Source organism: Poromitra crassiceps, assembly GCF_964638095.1.
Source record: "Poromitra crassiceps genome assembly, chromosome: 2".
Taxonomy (NCBI): domain Eukaryota; kingdom Metazoa; phylum Chordata; class Actinopteri; order Beryciformes; family Melamphaidae; genus Poromitra; species Poromitra crassiceps.
Window position 1 is genome coordinate 107,945,906 of NC_139624.1, and position 24,408 is coordinate 107,970,313.

At 42.7% G+C, this 24,408-nt stretch overlaps 1 protein-coding gene across 2 annotated transcripts in view; it reads right to left on the reverse strand.

Moving 5' to 3' along the window:
- Positions 1–24,408, reverse strand: part of LOC310789725 (cadherin-10-like) — a gene marked incomplete at both ends in the record, with an annotated part of 69,896 nt that overhangs the window by 22,450 nt on the left and 23,038 nt on the right. For both annotated transcript variants that reach the window (XM_083651388.1, XM_083651387.1), the window contains 6 exons: positions 808–944; positions 3,633–3,886; positions 4,956–5,137; positions 6,431–6,598; positions 7,662–7,781; positions 13,664–13,958. In XM_083651388.1, coding sequence (XP_083507514.1) covers positions 808–944; positions 3,633–3,886; positions 4,956–5,137; positions 6,431–6,598; positions 7,662–7,781; positions 13,664–13,958 — 1,156 coding nt within the window. The remainder of the gene's footprint in view (positions 1–807; positions 945–3,632; positions 3,887–4,955; positions 5,138–6,430; positions 6,599–7,661; positions 7,782–13,663; positions 13,959–24,408) is intronic.

A 24,408-nucleotide genomic window follows, 5' to 3' on the forward strand; every position in this document is an offset into this window, starting at 1 on the left:
GCTCAGTGATGGAGGATGGTACAACATGTAAACAACCAAGATGTTTGAGTTATGAAAGTTAAAAAGCCCTGTTCTCAAGCCAAAAAAGCAAAGCAAGCACTAATACTATACATATGGTATTATTGTTAGATACCTCTTCTTCACTCGGTTGTTTCTGTTGGAGCTCTAATACGCAACTATATTGTGAAAATGTGTGAGAGAGGGGAGGAGGCTGAGCCAAAGCCTTAAGGCCTAAACATGGTCGTCCGTCCGCCTCGAATTGGAGCCGTCTAGCCAGCTAGCCCTACATGCTCGGACGCCACTACGCCCTCCCTCCCTCCCTCCTGTGGAAGCTCCGCGTGAAAATGGCGGAGATTATGTGCCAGGCAGTCTGAATGAAATTGAATGTAACGTTCCCAATTCTATGTATTCAATTCTAAAAAACAACCCTCAACATTTGGGAAGGCTAAGCCACACAACTAGTTCGTTATAATCTAACATCATGCTTTGAAATGCGACTTTACAACGATGAGCCAGGGCAACGGCCAATAACAACTCTCCTGCAGCTGACGTCACGCACGTATCGTCGCCGTGAAGTCACATTTTCGAGCAGCCCCCGTCAGCCGACGGGGCCCCCTCCCCGTAGGACGGCGCTCCACCCGCCGTCCTACGGGGAGGGCGGGGCGAGGCTCTGACGGACGACCATGTTTAGGCCTTTAGGAGGAGATAACTTATATTGGTGTTGTTGCAATGCATACTGGTTGCTGACTGCTGTACGTATTGCCCCTTTAGATAGAAATGTATTGAGTAAATGCAAGCAACAATTACTTATTTCAGTAGCCACCACAGAGATGTTGTGCCATTTGGACATTTCTCTGTCCAGTGCTTTCAATGTTGTAATGGTTCCATTCACAGAGTCAATGTTGAACAGCCTCTCCAGATCTGTATGGCGGTCAATAGAGTATCTGCAAGAATAACACAAAGATGCAATCATCAGCAAAAAGCATGGCAGTCAATACCAATAAATATACAGTTACTTGGACACTGTAAACCCACACAGCACAGTTTATTTATTTGTATATCCAACATAACCCCTTGTAACATTAAGTGCAGTTATGAGAAAATACATTTGCAATCCTTTCTGCTCTCCACAGAAATGCCTGCACTGATGTTTATCTTTACAGTACAATCACACTAAAGCATTTCTTCAATCCATAAAAATGTCTTTTCCACAGCACATCACTGATTGGCTCCAATGGGGGATTCATTCCATGCTCTCTATTGTCAGAAGATGATACATCCTGCCTGCTGCCTCCTCATTTGTCACTGTCACCTTTCATATTTCACTGAAATTTAAATATGCAACACAATACTCCATGTGGCACTGGCAGAGAATGGCAGCTCTCTGTGTCAGAGACCGGCAGGCACCATATGTGTGCAATGGCAGAGCGGAGCAGTGTGAATCGATAGAGCAAATTAGGCTCTGTGGCTTTGACTTTGTGCAGTGCCACAGAGAGCCTACATAATTCTGGGAAATAAACAGTGTCTGTATTCACTTCACAGGGCCGCCGCCATCTTCCACTGGGAAATCACCAGGAGGGAGCCGTGAATAATATCCTTTTCTTCCCCCTCCGTCCTGACACATGGCTCCGCTGATGGATTAGATTTAGCGAAGTGAGCTCATTTTCACCCCCCCCCCCCCCACACACACACACACACACACACACACGCAAAAGAAATAAAACTGATAAGAGGAGACTGAATTTCTCTGTTGCTTGTTTTGTTATTGATTTCTGTACCATTATAATTAAAGCTGGAACAATGAGTTTTGTCTCGAAACAATCAAATTATAGAAAATATTGCAACCACTCCGGTGATGAGGAAATGACTGCTTAACAGGCCATTGATTAATTGCTAAGTTGACTAAATGTGCTTTTATCCGTGATGAGAATGAATGGGTTGTGAGAAAGAGGCTTGATTTAGCACTTGGCAGCAGCAGTTTTGAGGTTTACAGTCTAGACTAGCTTGATTTAGCACTTGGCAGCAGCAGTTTGGAGGTTTACAGTCTAGACTAGCTTGATTTAGCAGTTGGCACCAGCAGTTTGGAGGTTTACAGTCTAGACTAGCTGATTAAAGCACTTGGCAGCAGCAGTTTGGAGGTTTACAGTCTAGACTAGCTTGATTTAGCACTTGGCACCAGCAGTTTGGAGGTTTACAGTCTAGACTAGCTTGATTTAGCACTTGGCAGCAGCAGTTTGGAGGTTTACAGTCTAGACTACCGTAGCTTGATTTAGCACTTGGCAGCAGCAGTTTGGAGGTTTACAGTCTAGACTAGCTTGATTTAGCACTTGGCAGCAGCAGTTTGGAGGTTTACAGTCTAGACTAGCTTGATTTAGCACTTAGCACTTGGCACCAGCAGTTTGGAGGTTTACAGTCTAGACTAGCTTGATTTGCACTTGGCACCAGCAGTTTGGAGGTTTACAGTCTAGACTAGCTTGATTTAGCACTTGGCACCAGCAGTTTGGAGGTTTACAGTCTAGACTAGCTTGATTTAGCACTTGGCACCAGCAGTTTGGAGGTTTACAGTCTAGACTAGCTTGATTTAGCACTTGGCACCAGCAGTTTGGAGGTTTACAGTCTAGACTAGCTTGATTTAGCACTTGGCACCAGCAGTTTGGAGGTTTACAGTCTAGACTAGCTTGATTTAGCACTTGGCACCAGCAGTTTGGAGGTTTACAGTCTAGACTAGCTTGATTTAGCACTTGGCAGCAGCAGTTTGGAGGTTTACAGTCTAGACTAGCTTGATTTAGCACTTGGCACCAGCAGTTTGGAGGTTTACAGTCTAGACTAGCTTGATTTAGCACTTGGCACCAGCAGTTTGGAGGTTTACAGTCTAGACTAGCTTGATTTAGCACTTGGCACCAGCAGTTTGGAGGTTTACAGTCTAGACTAGCTTGATTAAAGCCATCCTGATCACAGGACCTCAGTCTGGACTTCCAGCCACCCATATTGATTTCAGTGGGCGGGAGCACTTGCCTTGACAGACAACTCCTTCAGCCAATCAGTGTGCCAAATCCAGTCGGTGTTGTCTAGGGTTGAGCCGAATACTCACTCAGATGAAACTAGTATCTGGTACAGACAATGTACTTTTGTATCATCAGAGTACAATGTGTCAATATCTGTGTGTTTACTAACGTTAAGGTTATCGCTCATTGCTTCGGGAGACACTATTACTGTTTTGCCAGCAACTGATTGGTCCAGGTACATCATCAACTACGACGCAGTCCCTGATTGGTTACATTACATTGTAATTTCATGAAATGGGCGGCTGGAAATCCAGACTGCTCCATAGAGCCAAACACAATGTGAGGTCCCGTGATCAGGAGGCTTTTACCCAGGCTAACAGGCAATGTACACCAGATGCGTTACGGCTGCATTGCGGATCCGGTAAAACTGCTGGATTGACTCTTGCCCATGTTCATAGATGGGTGATACATGCGGTACGGAAAAATTATGCATCTGTTCTATTTTTGTCGGATCCCGCATGCGTCTGACAGATTACATGAGTGTGGGTCTGTTTGCAGCCGTACCACATGTGTTCCGGAGGCGGTGTACATTAAGTCTAGACACTTCCTTCTCTCTCTGTCTCTTACTTGACAGGCTTGTTGTCAGCGTCGGGGTCCCGGGCCGACACCACGCCCACGAAGCTGCCGGCGGCCGTGTCCTCGTGCACCTCGATGATGTAGGGGTTCCTGGTGAAAACCGGGGGCTCGTCCACGTCCTCCACCGTCACCTTCACCATGGCGTAGTCTTTGAACTGCACCCCGTGGATGAAGCGCGCGTCCAGGTAGGTGTTTCTCACCTCCACCCTGAATTCGTAGTCCTTCTTATTTTCGTAATCCAGCGCCTGGAGATGAAAGAGCGTCAGAATTCAAGCTATAAAAACAGTCCGCCTCCAGGATTTTGATAGGCAATTGCATTCCATTTGTCTGACTTTATCTTATTCAACTCTAAGTTACAAATCCAAGTGAGGAATACTGATCTTGAAGATCTTTGTAAGTAAAAAGAGTTGCCAGCTTTACATTATTCATTTCACAGGCTTAGAGTATCTGGTCTTATACCGCAGCTCAAAATAATTTCAGTCGTATATCCTTCACACATGAATCAATGTTATCAGTGGGCTGTTTCTAATCTGAAACTATGCTATCTACTTTCTCCATTGAAGCTAAACATGCTGTGTTATAATTGGCTGATATACTGTATAAAGGAGAGATGAAGAGAAAGCAAAAATTTAATTTCATTTAAAGAGAGAGAGGTTGGAGCTGGATTCCAACCTGAGTCAGACTCTTTCATGAAAACTTGACGGGAGTCGAGAAGCTCTTTAAGGTGAAAGGATTAAACTAGCTTTTATAGAAATAATGATAGCAGTTGTGTACATTCTGGGGAATAGCTGGCCCTTCCTCCAAAAAGGAGCATTTATACATTCAAACCTGTCATTTAATGCCCTTTAATCTTGTATTGAGTTGGAGCCTGAATCTTGTTTTGGTCTTAAAATTGTACTTTTCATTTAAGTGCAAAAGAAAATCTGCCCAGGAGGTGAAATAGTTATAATTTTTTTTCCAGTGCAAGTTCTCTCCGAGACTTCTTTTGAAACAATTGAAAGTTTGTTGAAATCTTGGATGTTCACTCCACTTGGATAAACATTACTGTATGTCACTCGTCTCAAGATGATTCTTGCAAGAGGTTGTTTTGCGTTGCGAACAAAATACATTTCACCCTATTCACATTTTTCCTTTTATGTTCTTTCTTTTCACTTAAAAAAATAACACTTTAGCATTCAATAATACTTTAAATGGCTTGTTGCAGTGGATGTTTTTATATAATCTTCCTGTAATTCATTGCGGTTGCAGACTGCAGATGGCAGATGGCTTTATATTAGACCTTGAAAGTAAGGTAAACTGAGAGGAGTTATTTACTTTTTTAATGATGATGACTCCCTCTTGTGTGGTTTGGTCGGTGATGATGTTGAACATGTCGTGACCGCCGACGATGCTGTACTCCATTTCAGCGTTACGGCCCACATCCGGATCGTCGGCTTTAATTCGACCAATCGCGCCTCCGATCTCCGTTGACTCCACAGCGGTCACACGAAAGGAATCTATAGATGACAGAGAAAGATAGAAATTCATTACGGATTCATTCTTTTTTTTCTGCATGTGTGGGTGGTGCAAGCATGAGAGTGTGATGTGGAGATTTGTCTTCACCCCACAGATGAGACCCGACATAGAAAACAGTCAATTGTGTTTGGAGGCCTACAGTATACAGTATATGGTAAATCAATACAAGAGTGGGGGACAGGGTTCCTACATACGTATTTTCAATTAAGAAATTCCATATTTTTTCCAGGCCTTGATTTGTTTTGAAGATGTTGTCTGGTGTTCAATATGATTTACACAGATAGACATCTTGCCCCTGCTAACATGTCATATCACTGTATAGATGAATCTTCACAGCGACAAATATCAGAATATGTGAGATGATTGGCAGGGTTCCTACGGTTTCCATAAAAATAAAAAATCCTTATTTTCCCAGACCCCATGTTGTTCACTGGATTTATTTTGGTGGGTATTTGATGTAATGCATGCTGACAGCGGCTGATTAATAAGAGCATCCTCCCTCTATCTGAACATTATGCTTCACATCAACAGTGGACTCAAAGTGGGGCAACCTGACCTGTGTCCGTAATTTTACTCATATTAGGCATCTCGCACACTCGATTCCTAGGCTCGCCCGCTGCGTGGGCTCGCCCGCCCTGCAGTTCGCCCAGCTCACATACGCACCTCGGCCGCTGCACGGCCTCGTCCGCCCTGCAGCTCACCCGCTGTGCAGGCTCACTTGCTCCCTCGCCCGCCCTGCAGCTTGCCCGCTGTGCGGGCTCACTTGCTATTATGACATCACTGATGATGTCACAAACTGATGATGTCGTAACTTCGCATCACTGATGACATCACAATGTTCTTATGACAATCACTGCTGATGTCACAATGCCTATGACATCATCAGTGCTGTCAGATGCACAATTGCTCAAGTGACATCACTGATGACATAACTTCAGAGACAAAATTGAAACAGAGAACATTGCCCACATGCCCCCTTTTTATAAAAGATGTTGTGTTTTATGCTTTTATGACATGTCTTATGGTGGAACCAAAGACACCTTTCCACTCTGCGGACAATGAAGTTTTCATAAACGTAATCATAATCTACAACATAAAAGCTAGAATTATGCGTGTATCAGACCTAAACCACAAAATTTTCCATACTTTTCCAGACTTTTTGTTCTATTTCCCAAACTATGCAAGACTTGGAAATGATCAAATTAATTTGTAATACTTTTCCAGACTTCTCAGACCTGCATGCGTAGGAACCCTGGGGAGAAATAGCATCTTACGGTTAGCAAAGCGCGGCGGGCTGTCGTTGACGTCGGAGAGTGTAATGCTGACTGTAGTGGTTCCTGAAAGCCCGCCCATCTGTCCGGCCATGTCTTTGGCCTGGATCACCACCTGGTAGTTCTCCTTCACCTCTCGGTCCATGCCGGGCAGAGCCGTCTTGATTGTGCCTGAAAAGGAATGCTTTTTGGTTGTTGTTTTTTTACATTGATGCCAGCTTATTCTAATTTTAGACATGCATGCTGTGGCTAAATGATGTGAGTGATGCCTTTTGAAAGGGCTTTCCTTTGAAGGTTGCATGAGTCACAAACAAAGTGACGGCACGCTGACATGCGGCTGCAGAAAAGAATCAGCGTTTTCATCATTTTTCAACACTGCAGGCTCTGAAATCCTCTCAGAAAGCAGAATAAAAGGTGCAGCTCCTGAGCTTTTAATATTAGATGTGAAGGGCTCATTTTCTTAGAAATTAGATGCAAACAAAACTAAGAACTTAATTATACATTTTACAGTATTTTTATTTTGCAATAAAATTGGCCAACTCATAAAAGTGTTCTGAAAGAGAGATTTGAAGACAGAGTGAAAAAGAAGTTTAAAGACCCCCTAAAGTCATGTTTTAATATGTATGTAAAATACTTTACTTTGAATAATAATTTGTGTGTGATATGGTTTTCCCCACAAAAGTCCTTAAAATGGCATCTCCTCCTCCCTCATTATAAAGTCTATGAATATGCAAATATATTTCATCTCAAAATTTTTCTGGACAAAAGCTCCTACTTCACCATAAAGTCCATTCTCAGTGTATGTGCACTGGAGGCTTCAAGTTTCCACATCACACTTTTGTAAGTTGAATATTGGACAGGGATTTGGCTACCAAACTTTGTGATGTCACAAATCATGCTCGTAGGCCCACCCCCTAAAGAAATGGGTTTTCAGTAAGCACAGAGAAACTTTCCACTTTCAGCAGACAATTGTGAAAACAGCCTTCTAGTGTCAAACTCTGCAGATGCATCATTCTGCACAGTGAAGCTCAAACCTCCAACTGAAGGAAGAAGAAGAAAAACATTTTTGACTTGAGGGGGTCTTTAAGGTTTCCAAGATTAGCAACACGGAATAACAGAGAAAATCCTTATCCCGTTTGATTCTCAAAAACGCTTGGCTGAGCAGTGCCAAAAATCTGTTTAGAGACAACATGAGAAACTGCATGCGTGAGTGTTTGTTGGGTTGATGGCTTACCATTTTCAGAATCTACAGAGAAGTAAGGCTGCCCCTGTAGAATGCTATATACAAGCTTGGCACTGTTCCCATATGTCTGATCGTCAGCGTCGGAGGCCGTTACGGTCACAACGGATGTACCTGCAAAGCAACAGATGATGCCGCTTTAATGCCGAAGCTGTGAGGCTGCACAAATCAACAGACGCCTATACTGTACATGTCTTTGAACTTGTTCATCCAGGAAAGATTTGCTGAACACTTAGGTTCTTTTCAGCAACACTCTGATTCATATAAGGTTGTCAAATGTATCAATAGATACTACAATTTTGAAACGGATACAATACTCATTTGTAACAGTATTGATACAGTGCTTTCTCTTAATGAACAAGGGCAAATTCGGCCCAGGACCACGTGCGTCGTGTGGGAACCGCGGGGGCAGACATCCCTGGGTTGTGGCTAGATGGGGTACAGCCACGGATGGAGTGATGCAATTGTTATTCCCTTTTATTTGTGTTACTTCTTGTATAGTGTCATGACGAAAGCAAAGATACAACAGGGTGAGATAAAGGATACATCTCCCAATATTCAAGTAGCCTATAATTGTGTGTGTGTGTGTGTGTGTGTGTGTGTGTGTGTGTGTGTGTGTGTGTGTGTGTGTGTGTGTGTGTGTGTGTGTGTGTGATGTATGGGAGATGTATGGGATCAGCCAAAAAAAAAGCAAATTGAAGGTCCAATCCGTAAGTCCGTAAAAATTTAGCCCAGCCGTGTCTCTGCGTTCACCCATTCCAAAGCTATCGCTGGAGAATTGTGCTCCTCACGGCTAGAGATTTCCCAGGAAATTTGGCGGATGTGACATTGTGCGCGTTCACGAGCCTGCCTGTCATAGTGGCTCCGGCCGGAAATACACCAATGAAACTCTAAGAAAACCTTCAGGGGATGAGTGTTGGATCCTCCTTCTGGAGTATTTAATATCAACTAGATTAATAAATCTGAGGAAATTGATTATTGTAGTTATTTTGGTTCCTTATTATTTAATTATGATTGATTATTGTGCGCTAGGAATTAAATGTTGGTGTGCATCGAATCACAGATACCGCTTTCAGACAGACACGGTTCTGGTTCTGGTTCTGGTTTTGGCTCTGGCTCCGTTCTGGAGTCTCAGAAGCTTGGTTTTGCCCGGCCCGCATTCACACCAGTTTAAGCGGAACCAAAGTGGGAGGACGTTATTCGGTAGTCCTTCTTCAGTTTTTTAAGTTTATTATTAATTATTTGGTCGGGCAGTAGTGTAAACACAGTGCGTCGCTGTCCGTACTGCCCCCCACACTTCCTGAATGGTATTGCATCAAGGACTTTTCGATATAAAAGACGTAAAAGTGGATTTTATGCAACAAGTTGGAAGCGGCGTCATCTGTCGCTATCTAGAAGACGATGGTGCGCATCGGATAGGGTCTTCACTTCAAGTTTCTGGCTCAGGTAAATAATCTTTTAAGACCTAGCCACGAGAGCGGAAAGCTGGTCTATGGGGAAATGTTAAGTGGGTCCCCGCGGGCGCTAATGCTCAGTATGAGCGAGAAGCGCCCGGCTAGCAGGGTAAGTCCACACTCCAGATCAGTGGGTGGCAATGCACCCAAAAGTTGTTTTCCAACAGCCATTAAAACCAAAAGAAGAAGAAGAATGTTTGCTAGCTCACTAATGAATGTCCGAACCAACATAGAGTCCAGTAAAAAGTCCACACAGAAAAATAATATTTATCTAATGAAGCCTGTCTGGCCAAACGGTAGCAATTTGACCGGTGGCGGGGGGAAACTAGAGTCGGGGCTGTGTTTTTGGTTCATGGGGAGACTTTGTATTAGCTGTGATAAGTGCTTTTGACTGGCTAGATAACGTTAGCTGCTTGCTAACGCGGAGGTAATGGATGTACCACACAGTCATTTAATTTACGATAGCTTGATGCTAATCGTGGCTAACTAATCTAGATAATCGATTGCCACCAAGAAGCTCCAGTAATAACGTTACCGTCTTGTGTGGATAATGTGCGGAGGTAATGGATGTACCACCCAGTCTAACGTTAGCTTTATGCTAATCGCGGCTAACTAATCTAGATAATCGATTGCCACCAAGAAGATTGATTGATTGATTTTCTTTCAGCCCTTGGTTTGAAATGGTCCTGCGTTGCAGTCCGAGTGTGTGTAGGTGCGCTCGTTGTAATTCACGCAGCGTCCCAAGTGGGCGGGGGTGAACATTTAAGCAGCATGTTTGAAACACACCACCCCGTCGAGAAACGAGAGGGAATCTTACTAAGCGCCCCCGAAATAAGCATTCCTTTCCGTGACATGACTGACTGACTGAGTGAATAAATGACTCACCCACTGCGTAAAACTCAAACATACTACTGATTTTTCCCTCCCTATCATTGGTGGGTATCTGTTGCTTCAACAGGCTAAAGTCTTCTGATAGGCTGATGACTAGAGCAGGGGTAATCTGCTGTGTAAGTGCAAAGTTTTTAATACGTTTTATAAGGCCTAGATTATGGAGAAGCATGTGTCCCCATGTGTATTTTTATGCCTCTTGATGTATTGTCATTTCCTCCTCATGGTATCGAAAATGGTATTGAGTATTGATATTTTCCTGGGTATCGGTATCAAAGTTAGAAATTCTAGTATCGTGACAACCCCTAGATTCATATTCATTAAATTCATACCTATCAGACAGCTGCCCAGTATAACTATAGTGTTTCGATTTGGATTTGATTTATTGTGGATTATAAAAGACAACACAATCCAAGGGATAAAACATGTGAAAGTGTAAACACTTATTTCCAACATGGTCGCTGGTCTTATAAAAACAGGACGTGGTTGGTCAGTAAGTACAGCTCTTGGGGCTAATTTGTGCTCAAGGCCACCGCAGCTCATAGCTGTTAAGGGAAGAGAACCATTCACTTCCAATCACTCTATTATTTTTCCCCTTCCCTTTTTCCCCTGCTGGTAAGTGAACCAGCAACCCTTCAGTCACAACCCTGCTTCTTATTTATTGATGTTTTGACAATGAGAAACAAGAAATCCCCCCTTCAGCCATTCTGAAGAGGGCAGAAAACCACAATACAACCACACCAATTGATTGATGTCTTTAAAGAGCATGCTGCAGGTTGGAGACCACATTGCATTAATTTGTGGGAGGGGTATGCAGCAATTGAGTGGGGGGGGGGGGGGGGGGGTTATTTTAATCACACAGCTGCATCTAGACTAATTTTTGTAAACTGCAGGGGCACTATTCCTGAAATGGAATTGTACACGTGTGGTGTCGGATGGAAGTCACCTTCAGAATCAGAATCAGAAAAACTTTATTGATCCCAGAGGGGAAATTGAGTAATAAAGTTGTAGGTGACAGTCACCTTTTCCATCTCAAAATGCGAGGATTTCTAAGTGGTTTTATGTCTGCTCTGGTATCTGCCACCTTTATCACTATCCATGACTGTGCATCCCTGTGTCAGCTGCAGCAGAACATCCAGCAACAAGTGATGTCACAACGCCTATTGAGAATGTAAATTAATATTTTTTTAACCTGCACCACACTTTTTAACTTGCTGAATTGTAAAGCAGTTTGAGCTCCATTTTGCATGAAATATGCAATATAGATAATATTAATGAATTCATTAATTCAGTAAGTAAGTAACAAAGTAAAAGGAGAGGCAAAGGTTCCACAGTCCAAGATGATAGTAGCCTATCATTATTGTATGTTATTGTATTGAACAATCATGAATAATAGTGTCACCAATAATAGTGATAAAATGTATAATATAACAAACTTTATTACACTTTTTAAACAGTTTACAAACTGTGCTAAGCTTAGCTGCTCCTAACTGTGCTGTAAAAGGAATCAGTAAAATCTGATGACACTGCATGCCCACACTATAGATGAATTAATAATATAAGCAAGATTATGTTACCTTTATCAGATGATAATTAAACGTCTCAACACCTCTTTGTGACGAGCGTGTGAGTTTTACTTCCAAAATGAGATGAGCACCATAAAAAAAACAGTGACACCTAGTGTTACAAACTGATTGCTGGCATGAGAGGAAAGCCCATTTTGGGAAGTCATGCTAGATCACATAGCAATTTTTCTGAGGATGTAATCATTTGTGTGTGTTTTTTAAATACCACTTTATTTCCCCAAAACTAATACATGACGTTCTAGAATGAAACTTGGGTTATTATGAGTGATTTTAAGAGCTGTGCTTACAAAGTAGCTATACATGTTTTTGAGGATAGCGTTACAGTATCTGTGCCTTTGAATCTGTTGAATCTAGATGCTGGAAACTGTGTCAATCGATAAAGAAAGTCAAACCAAAATAGTTAAGTTCAGAAATAGCTTGTTTTATCCTGTTTCCTCTCAAATATCCTTTCATGGCAGGCAGTGCGTTTCTATGTCCTGCACAATCTGCACAGGCGTTTCAATAACGCCACATTGCAAATACTGTCCTTGGCATTCAGGAGACCTCTGATGTTTCCTGTTTGGGTCTGACTGTCTCCGTGAATACTAATGAACGCTTGAACATCTGTCCCACTTAGTCCCGGCACTGATAGCATAAAAGGGGGCTGCTGATTCGTCATGGCTGGCTGGCTTGATTAACCACTGTGTTCAGTCTCAACACATAAGGCAGTTTATTAGTCTGACCCACCTTTTGCCTTTACCTTTTGTCCATGCAATTTGGAAATCTAAGACCAATGTGTTATGAATTCCAAATGGGCCATTGTTATTTGTCATATAGACAATTAGCGTTTGATTTACCCCTGATTGCTGCCATGTATTAATTTGTGGTTGCATAATTGCAGATTGATTTCAAGTTGCCTGCATTATTTTCATAGGCTTTGTTTATATCCATGCCAATTGGTTTATTTATGCTACTTGAATGGAGTGGAATGCAATGAAGCAAATCCTTAATTGGAAAAGACTGTGACAACTTTCAATATTTCTATTGCCTATTAAAAACTGAAATGGCGCTGCTTGTTATGAATGCCCAATGAGCCTGACCAAACAAATTACTATCATATGAAAGCAGTAATAAATAAATAAATAAATAAATAAATAAATAAATAAATAAATAAATAAATACATACATACATACATACATACATACATACATACATACATACATAAACAAATAAATAAGGAGCCGTGCAATTTTTGAAATTGAAACAGAAATAAATACTTGAGCAAGCATAAATTACACACTTACCACTTGACTTCTATATCTTCTTAGCACTACAACTGACAGACTTGTTAAGTCATTTTACCGTGTATCTTTTTAACTTTTATCCTTACTGTAGGCTATCAAGGTTATTTTAGGTGTGTGTGTGTGTGTGTGTGTGTGTGTGTGTGTGTGTGTGTGTGTGTGTGTGTGTGTGTGTGTGTGTGTGTGTGTGTGTGTGTGTGTGTGTCTGTGTGTATGCATATATGAAATAATTTCACTGCACTGGCAGACAATTTCACCGGTTTAATATTGGTGTTCATATTGGACTTTTTTTTCAATTTTTTCAGGAGAATGTGACTTGTTTCAGTGCATTTACTTGGTAAAAGTATCTTGGAGAAACATTCTTGTTTCAAGATTTTCTTCATTGTTTTTATGATGATTTCTTGAACGAAGTCATACTGGCATATATCAAATGAAATGTATTTACATTTACATTGAGGCAAGATTATCTGTCAGTGCAGTGTACGTCATTGACATGAATTTTGACATGAATTTTACAATGAATATGGCACACCAAGCTGAAAAAGTACCCTGCACAACACACTCACAGCCAAATACCGGTACTCATTTACATTTTTTTCTTGTGTAGTTGGCAAATCACGTCTTTCTGAATACATAATTTCATTCAACAAACTTGGCAATTGTAAAACATGTTTTGTATTCATGATAGCTTTGAGATGTCAAACAAAACACCTGGCCAATGTTCTGGCTTCTCAGTATTTGGTGAAAGGTATTTCTTTAATAAAAACTAAACGAAGCCTTCACTCACCGACTTCAGACATCTCCGGGACGCTGGCAAAGTAGGTTTCCTTTGCAAACTTTGGCTCATTGTCATTGATGTCATGGATTTTGATGTTGAACTCGGTGTCGGGCTCCATATCGAGGTTGGTGTTGCGGTCCACCACTTTGGCGCGCAGTGTGTACATGGCCTTCTCCTCCCGGTCCAGCCTCTTGGTGGCGTGGATGTCCCCCGACTTCTCGTCGATCAGGAACAGGGTGCCCGCCCCGTCCCCTGTCAGGATGTACTTCACATTGCCGTCACCTTTGTCCACATTGGAGTGCAGCTGAACATTCGGCAGAGAGAGACACAGAGAGAGAACATTGAATATATGACTAAATCAGTGGTTCTCAAAGTGGAGTCTGGGGACCACCAGGGGTTACAGCGGGTCCCCAGCAAGAAGGGGGGTAATTAATTGTCACTATAATACCATCCATAAGTAACACAATGACAGAGTTTATGTAATCTAAAAGCAAAAATCTTATCAGATGGCGGTCCCTGGGACAAAATCAAATCCGTCCGTGGTCTAAATTGTCATTTTAAGGGTCCTTGACATGTAAAAGTTTGAAAATCACTGGACTAAAATGACTCTTCAAGATGGATGTATTTTGCAGTGTACGATGGAACAAACCTGTCATTGAAGGATCATTTTTTGTCATTTTTTTTTAATGCAAACAGCTGTATAGAATTGAGATGACATGTCAAAACATGTCATTCAGTGGAGAAGAGCAAAGCTGCCTGAGGCAACTTTGCATGCCAGTCAGCTCCAAATAGCAGCAAGAGGTGACTGTTTTAGAAAATTGTGAACTTAAATAAACAGAAATCATGTTAGGGGATGATAGAGAAGATCTAATGTTTGCGAGACCACTTCTGTGTTTTTGGTGCCAGATCAGTTGATCAATCAATCAAATTTCCATACCACCTTTCGTGCAAGACTTCAATACAAAATGTTTAACAAAATGAGAAGACAAACACATGTTCAAAACAATAACGGAAATCTGAATAATCTACTTTATTAATAGTCATAATAATAAAAGTTAACTAAATTAGTACAAGTAAATAAGAACATTTAATGGATACACATTTTATTAAAAGTAATGCATAGAATTGGGAGCATAGTGACCCTGAGAGACAGATGCATCGCAGTAAAAGGGGTAGATTAAAACAAAACACATTGCTTAAAAGTGAGTTAAAACAAAATCAAGGTCAGATTAGCTGTGATTGAACATATTCTCATGTAAAAGTAAAACTAAAAAGATGTCTAAAACTACCTTCACATGATAAGCAATCTTCTCTATCCTCCCACCGCGAGGTAGAGCGGAGAGCAGCAGTAGCCTAAATGCTATGGAAGATGTTGCGCTCATGAAAGGTCAGTGGTAAATAAGGTCAAAGTTGAAATCATTTGAACTTTGAGCGCAGTGCATGGTGGCAAATTCGAGCAGTTTGCGATGCCAAGGGCTGCATAATAGGCGGCACCACTCTCCCCAAAGGAAAACAAAGGCACAGGGGGCCCAGAACTGTTTTACCGCAGATCATGTGTGGGGGGCTTAACAGGTCACCTGCCTGGTATCAAACATTTGCCAATAGAAGATGATCGCAGCAGCACACTTTTAACAATTAGATGGCAGCAAACCCACAAATGTGTTCTCAGGTTTAGTTACTCTTGAAGGAACTGTTTCTTTTTCACTCTTAAAGCCCCACTCCAGTCAGTTACCTGTTAATGTTGATTTTTAAATGTCCTATGAGCACCTGCTATATAACGTCATCGAACGTCATCAGATTCTGCACTACGCTATTTGCGTAAGCTACAGTATAGTACACCTGGAAAAACAGCATAAGCTACGCCAGGAATAAAATTCACAGACGTCCTTCCGTAGTTTACCTGCATTTCCTTGCCGATAGCTCAACAACCGGGCAACAGATTTAAAACATGTGGCACCATTGAAATCAACGTGACTCGTACTTGCTAACCATCTACTCTTGTGTTTCAGTCACGTCAGCCATTATTCACACCTGGCGCTTAACATAAGCAGAACTGAAGCTTGAGGCAGGCTCAAGCTGAGCTGACGCTTAACTGGTCACACAAGAAGCCTTCTATTCTCCTCAGCGCCTCCTCGGCACGCCTTGAACCCGCCCACAACTCCCATTGACTTCATGCCTGGCAGCTTCACGCTTCACGCTTGGAAAATAGGACTGAATCCGGAACGATCGCTTGAGCATGTGTTGAGCGTGTGTTGTGTGCCTTGAGCAAGGCACGCAGATGGCTGGTGTGAACGGCTTTGCCTGTTAACAAGGACCAAATTAAACTTGTGGGTTCAGCGTAGGTTGAGCATTTCTTCGGCGTATGGTGTGAACGGGCTGTCAGTGGTCTTTTGAGCCCGAGGTAGCTTAGTGGGCTAGAGCAACAGGCAGCAAGCTTACCTAACGTAGCTAACAGTTAGCTAGCTAGTTAACATGCTAGCTCATCCTGAGTTAGAATCAAATTGAGATTACTGTACGTATGACTGTTAGTAGTTCCACTTATAGTCATATTTTATGTAATCGTCTCATTTTAGCAACTAACTTACATTTCTGAACCAAAATATTTGGCGAACAGTGTGGCTAATCAACATTGTCAGGACATGTTGAAAAATATAAAATATTTTAACACGTTCACTGCCATTGACGAGATATCTCGGCTTACAGAATCCAACGGTTCACTGCCAATGACGAGTTATCTCGGCTTAAAAAAAAAAAAAAAAAATTGACGGTGGGACGTGGATCAACGCTCCCCACGTCTCCTATAAAAATATTGAAGCCAGCGAACGTGTACAACCCATTCCACGGACCCACTAAGTGGCGACAGTGCTCTCCCAGACTAGAGGAAGGCAAGCAAAAAGCATGTGTGAGGAAGCCATTCTCATGAAAATGGATGGGGGAAAACGCTTTCGTTTTCGCGCTGATTGCTGGCGGTGCGGGATTGCAAATTTGCATAATAGATTACGGGTGGAACACACTTTGAAACACGCAGCATAAATAAGACCAGAATCGCAAAAGCTTCATCAAAGCTCTCAACACAAACCACAAGAAACGAGCGAGCCGATCCAGACTTGCACAGCGGCCGCCAGGCAGACAGGCACAGCAGCAGCAAAGCAGTGAGCTGGTGACGCGAGGTTACAGACACGCTCGCTGCAGCCAAGAAGAACACACACGGAGGGAGGAGTTTGAAGGAAAGGGGTGTTTCCTGCTGTTATGGAGGAAATTACTGTTCAAAACTATTGTTTAGATGTCTGACGTCTTACTGATGCCAAAAATGAATGGTTAAAGTGACTGTTCTATCGAATTTCACAAAAAGCCGTTTATCTCAAAATAATTTTTCAGACGCTGAAACCATGCTGTATTCAACTGCTAATGCTTACATAACTACTAACTCTACAAACTAACTCTTTTAGACAGAGAAAGCACACATTCTATTAGTTCTTTTGAGATATTGTGTGTTCACAAAATCTTAGCAGAAAAGAATCCTCGGGTCTTGAAAGATGAGCCAGAATCCTCAAAAAAACCCTCTGGCAGAACCTACCTACAGTAAAAAAAAAACGGCTGGCAGTGAATGTGTTAAAAATGACACAATACACTGCAGGGGGGCTTTAAAGAGACCAAAGCTGTGTCAATCGGAGATTGCCCCCATAGGTGATTATTAAGTCTGTGTCTGCCTAAACTTGCGTCAACAGGGGGCTCTCTCTCTCTCTCTCCTACCGCCGGCCCGGCTACACCCGGAAGTGAAACGCGGAAGTGAAACCCGGAAGTGAAACGCAGCTGCCTGCCTACGCCGTTTGCGCTGCCTAGCAACATAACATAAACAATGTGAACGCCACGCATATTCTCGGGAACATCTCTCGTTATATTCTAACAGGTTTTTTGGAAGTTATTTTGTGGTTATGGCTGAAGTGGCTGCTGCAAACCGTTTCATTTCACTTCCTGATCTGCCCTGGCCACAGACAGACTAACACTGGCCGATTCACTCGGGGTTCAAGCGAGACTACTCTGCGTTGGTCTCGTCGACTATTAGAGGTAAGATGTGATGCATTGATATTAAATTTATACTGTTTAATAACAATCGAAAAAGTTGCTCGTAGCTGCTTTAAGTTTCAATTTGTCACTTCCTATAGGTGGATACATGTCCATACCCAAAACCACAATTTCATTTGTCAGTTAGATGGGACACTCTTCTATGGACCTTGTGATTCAGGCTGAGAAGACGGTATGTTTTTACATAAATAAATAAAAATCCTCGTGCAGCTGTAACATTTTGTCTTGTCAATGTCATCTACTACAAAAATCAATGAGGCGCTAAAGAAGGTTAGACACCCAATGAATCCCATGTAATGAACTAATCAAGTCTCTCTCTCTGTCTCTCTCTCTGTCTCTCTCACGCACACATACACACACACACCAGAACTCTGACTTACTCTCCTACAGCTTGTTGTGCCTGTACACTTGAAGCCATGCCTTGTGGAATGCCTTACTTTTTCTTGAGAATACATATTTAAAATAAACTGTACGGTAAAGCAGTTTCAAACAAATTCATGTTTCCAAGGGTGTCAAACTCATTTTAGTTCATGGGCCACATGCGACCCAATTTGGTCTCAAGTGGGCCAGACAAAGAAAACAATTTAGTATTTACCTATAAATAACAACACCTCTAAATTGTCCCGTTTCCTTTAGTGTAAAGAAGTACAGGTACATTTTGAAAACCTTCACAGCATGCAATGTCTTAATGTAAGAAAAAAACAAGGGCAATTTCAACAATATTACATATCTCAATTTTTCCACATTCCATAAATGGTGGTCTCGACCTAGTTTCAAGATGGAGAATAGTCTTGTTACACCTTATCACAATATAGCCATCAGCTCTCAGCATAAGTCAAGTGTAAGTCAAGTGTGACGTCTGTTATGACGTGTGTGTCCACAGTGTGACGTCGGTTATGACGTGCGACTCCTGACTCATCACCCCATCCTCAATAGCCAATCAGCCCCTGTCAATATGTCAATATGACGTTTGTTATGGTGTCGCTGCCGAGCCTATGATGTGGCAGTACATCATCATCCTCTCCCCCCCTGATCGTTCACCACAGTGGTTGCTGCTGTACCTGGGCTGATGGTATGTGAAGCTGTGTTTTGCCCCACCCACCTCCACAGTCTGCCACCAACGTCTTGACTCCTCTATTCTAGTCTGAGCAGATGCCCTCCTCTCTCACCACAAGAAGAGGGCCATCTTACCACGGTGTCATTACGCCAAAACTAGTTGTCATGCTATTTGTGAATAAAGCTTGGTCTCTCATGATTGAAACACATTTTAGACTAATGTTCATTAAAACTGATGGCAAGTATAATGACAACCCTGCTCAGTAACATGAGGAAAACACGTTTTTCACATAGGGTTATCTCAGCTACTGTACCATAGGCATATCAAACCAATTACTGTATCAAGTCTACCGTCTGTAACTGTCCATTACAATTGACGGCAACTGTGCAATTCTTCTCTATATTCGAGGGTAATGAATTCAGGGTGAATACAGAAAACATGAAATGGGGTATTTACTACTGTACCTCTTAGCCTTGTCAAGTGGATCAATATTACTTCAGTCAGGAACACTCTTGTCATAGAATTAACCATTTATTGCAACAAATGGAAATACAGTTATGTTTGGTTCTGATGGCTCAGCTCTTTACAGAATGTGGTCCCTCGATTAGCCAAGCAGCAGGTGAAACTAATCAGAGAGCGCAATGCAGAATCCCCATAGGTATCCAAGAGCCCAAAGCAGGACATTGAATACACATGTTTAACCTTTGAGCCATGCAAGACTCTGGGGTGGAGGGGCAAAGCTTTGCCAGCGGCAGCGATGTGTGTGGCAGCATTGGTGTAGCAAAGACCAGTGTAGAAGGGGGCCATATTTAAATGGACCACCTTGTTGTGAGAATGGATGTTTTTTTTCCTGATCCCCCCCATTCCCCCCCCCAACTGGTACTTGTCCAATTCCCCCTTGCTACCCCGGTCGCTGCACCCCCTCTGCCGATCTGGGGAGAGCCGTAGACTATAGCACCATGCTTCCTCCGACACGTGCAGTTGCCAGCCGCTCCTTTTCACCTGACCACAGGGATCTTCACCGGCAACGTAGCACGTGAGAGGATCACGCTATTCCCACCAGTTCCCTTCTGCCCTGAACAGGCGGCCCGACCGACCAGAGGAGGCGCTAGTGCAGCGACCAGGACACATACCCTCAATGCGGCTTCCCACCTGCAGACCCAGCCAATTGTGCCTGTATGGACGCCCGATGGCACAGTGGCTCAGTGGTTAGCACTGTTGTCTCACAGCAAGAAGGTCCCAGGTACCCTGATCCGTTCCAGGTCCTTTCTGTGTGGAGTTTGCATGTTCTCCCCGTGTTTGTGTGGGTTTTCTCCGGGTGCTCCGGTTTCCTCCCACCATCAAAGACATGTACTGTCTGTTAGGGTTAATACTCCTGTCAGTGCTCCTGACCAAGGCAATGGCTAAATAACTGGAGTTGGTCCCCGGGCGCTGCACTGCAGCTGCCCACTGCTCCTAGTTCTAGGAAGGTTAGTAGAGGATGGGTCAAATCAAATGCAGTGGATGAATTTCCCCATGGGGATAAATAAAGGAGAACTTAAGTTAACTTAACTTTGCTACACTACCCGGACGCCAAGAATGGATGTTTTTTTTTTTAAAGGCATTTTGCCTTTATTTTATTTGGATTTGGATTTTTTTTAGGCATTTCGCCTTTATTTTATTTTGAATTTTTTAAAAGGTCTACCCTTGATGCCATGCAAGCAATAATTTTTGTAAGAGTCTGTCTGTCTGTCTGTCTGTCTTTCTGTCTTTCTTTCTTTCTTTCTTTCTTTCTTTCTTTCTTTCTTTCTTTCTTTCTTTCATATGCTGAAATTGTATGCACCTACCTAGAAATCTGTCTGTTTTAGTGTGAGAGCAGAACAGTGTCTTGCTACCCACCGAGTCAAGTATAACATACTCCATTAGTTTGAATCAAATTAGTATTTGATTTGTCTTCCAAATTGTCCCTTTGAAAAATGATGAAACCTGACCCCACAGCAACAATTGCTAAAATTAGTCACCTCTGACTTATCCATCACCTTGAAGAGGCTCCACCGTAAGTGTCATGGAAGAGTAATGGCGGTATACTGTGACAGACACTTGATTCAAGCTCATTACTGTACTGGGATCTGTCAGCAGATATATTTAGAGCACTATCTCATGGGCTCACATTTTAAATGACAAGTAGTTCGGGACACAGAATGTACGTCAGTAACTTATTAATATTAATGCCTGCATGCTGTGAGGAAACTAATTATTCCCCCCCTCCAATCGGAAGAGTGATGTCAACATTGGGAGGAAAGTCAGAGATGTACTTGCCGCTGCAGCACTAACTATTCTGAGGTGCAATCAGGGCCAGCCCAAGCCTTCTGGGGCCCTAATTAGCAGAATTGGCACTGGGACTTGTCAATGTTTGATCATTCGCACATCTACTGTAATGTAACACACCGATTATCGATATTATTCGTTTTGCCATAACGCTCCGACGCTCACCTGCAACATACAGTACCTTTATATTTCTGTTATTTCTCATATTCTGTTTTCTTCTTCTTTCTATGTTCTGCTCCAGATGGATATGTCATTTTTTGCAACATTCCGTTGACTGACTGTGCTTGCATCAGAGGAGAGGACTAACCTAACATTAGTCTGACTGACTGTGCTTGCATCAGAGGTGTGCATTAATGCAGAGGAGAGGACTAACCTAACATTAGTCTGACTGACTGTGCTTGCATCAGAGGTGTGCATTAATGCAGAGGAGAGGACTAACCTAACATTAGTCTGACTGACTGTGCTTGCATCAGAGGTGTGCATTAATGCAGAGGAGAGGACTAACCTAACATTAGTCTGACTGACTGTGCTTGCATCAGAGGTGTGCATTAATGCAGAGGAGAGGACTAACCTAACATTAGTCTGACTGACTGTGCTTGCATTGCACATTTGACACCAGCTCTGACAGAGGCAGCGGGAATTGATTAAACCAGTAGTAGTAGCTAGCTAGCCATATAGCCTGGTAAACCATCCGGTCATGTGAACTCACATTCTGTTTGGTTCTGCGTTTCCATCTGGTCTCCAGGCCTGAGCGGGCGCTTTCAGAAACTACAGAGTTCACAAGCCAATCAGGGATCTGGCTCATAGTTGACATCGTAACCGGCCAATCAGGAGCGCCGCTGCTAAAACAGTATGGCTGCCTCCATAGCTCGAGCAGTAACATCAACCTTCGTCGAGTTAAACAGCCATAAGTGCAGTTATTGCAGAAATAGACTCAATAACAACAATTAAAGAGTTTGTTTTGAACGTTAATATCTCTGTGCTGCAGGACGGTCTGTTCGGTGTGTGGAATATAATGAGCAACTCTGTCCTATAGACCAGTGAACCGAGAGTTTATGACGTGCTGTGAAGCCTGGAACTTCAGACAATAAATGGCAGACAAATGCTGGCAAGTCAGAGTGTATGCATTTTTGCATTCAAATGAGCTTCATATCCAATCCAGTCACCACAATAATATGTTGGCATGTTACAGTACATTTCTGCAAACCACAGATATGTTCATCTCAACGTTTGTGAAGCAAAAATACATTGCATATCAACATTTCAACAAGTCCTCCACCCACAGGAGCATTTCCAACATTTGAAAAATGTTGGTTAATTTGAAAACGTTATTGTTATTATGCCAATAAAACAACTTGAGATAGGGTTATGGTGACCGCTGCAGGTCTAGGCTGTAACATTACACGTATCGAGAAATATATGATATGCAACCATTGACTGTAAAAAAGAATGGAGAGGATATGAGTTCTCTAGAAGTGAGGCCAAAGCATCTTAGATCGCCGCCCTGGCGGTTGATCCCAGTATAGGTCACAAGTCCCGCCTCCGCCATGTTAGTGGATGGGAAATGAGCCAAACGAAACAAAGTACAAGTTTTTTTTCCAAAGGTGGTTTCTATCATTATAATTCTTATCATGCTAATGTATGTTCAAGTGCTCATTTTTTTTGATCAGTTTGTTTTTAACACATTCACTGCCAGCCTTTTTTCAATACTGTAGTTAGCTTCTGCCAGAGGGTTTTTTTGAGGATTCTGGCTCATTTTACAAGAGCCGAGGATTCTTTTCTGCTTTGACTTTGTGAACACAAAGTTCACAAAAGTACTAATAGAATGTGTGCTTTCTCTGTCTAAAAGAGTTAGTTTGTAGAGTTAGTAGTTATGTAGATATTAGCCGTTGAGTACAGCATGGTTTCAGAGATTTTCAGAGAGTTTTGAGATAAATGGATTTTTAGAACCACCTCACGTGCCTGTGATTATGGGTGCCCTTGGGCAAGTCTGTATACTGTATTGTGTTTGTGTGTGTGTGTGTGTGTGTGTGTGTGTGTGTGTGTGTGTGTGTGTGTGTCTCCAAACTCCTCCCTCCGTCTGTGCTGCTGCTGCTGGCTCCGCGGCCGCTCTCGGGCAAGTCTGGATTACTGTAAAACGGGCTCGTTCGTTTCTTGGGGTGTCGGCTGAGAGCTTTGATGAAGCTTTTGCGATTCTGGTCTTATTTATGCTCAAAGGTACTCGAGTGTGTGTGTGTGCGCGCGTGTGTGTGTGTGTGTGTGTGTGTGTGTGAGAAATCGAAAGCGTTTTCGCCCAGCTATTTCCTTGAGAATGGCTTTCTCCCGCGGCTGTTTTTGCTCGGCTTTCTCTCTGTCTGGAGAGCACTGTCGCCACTTAGCTGGTCGGTAAAATAGATTATACACATTCTCTTCCTCCAATATTGGTATAGGAGACGTAAAAGGGGTTGATCGATGTCCCACCGTCAAAAAAAAAAAAAAAAAAATTTAAGATATCTCGTCTTTGGCACTCAACGGTTGGATCCTGTAAGCCGAGATATCTCGTCATTGGCACTCAACGTGTTAACACATTCACTGCCAACCGTTTTTTTTTACTGTAGGTAGGTTCTGCCAGATGGTTTTTTTGAGGATTCTGGCTCATCTTTCAAGACCCGAGGATTCTTTTCTGCTAAGATTTTGTGAACACACAATATCTCAAAAGAACTAATAGAATGTGTGCTTTCTCTGTCTAAAAGAGTTAGTTTGTAGAGTTAGTAGTTATGTAAGCATTAGCAGTTGAATACAGCATGGTTTCAGCGTCTAGAAATTTATTCTGAGATAAACGGCTTTTTGTGAAATTCGATAGAACAGTCACTTTAACCATTCATTTTTGGCATCAGTAAGACATCAGACATCTAAACAATAGTTTTGAACAGTAATTTCCTCCATAACAGCAGGAAACCCCCCTCTGCTTCCAACTCCTCCCTCCGTGGGCGTTCTCCTCCGCCCTCCTTGGCTCTGCAGCGGGTCTGTGACAAACAAGTTGCTGCTGCCTGGCTGCTGCCTGGCAGTCTGGATGGGGCTCGCTGGATGGGTTTCGCTCGTTTCTTGGCGGTCCGGTTGAGAGCTCTGATGAAGCTCTTGCGATTCTGGGCTTATTTATGGTGCGTGTTTCAAAGTGTGCATCCAGTCTATTCTTGGAACCCCCCACCGTTGCCACCGCTGTGCGTCAGCGCGAAAGTGAAAGCGTTTTCGCCATCCATTTTACTGTATGAGAACGGCTTCCTCGCGCTTTTCCCTCCAGTTTTGGCTCGCCTCTTTCTACTGT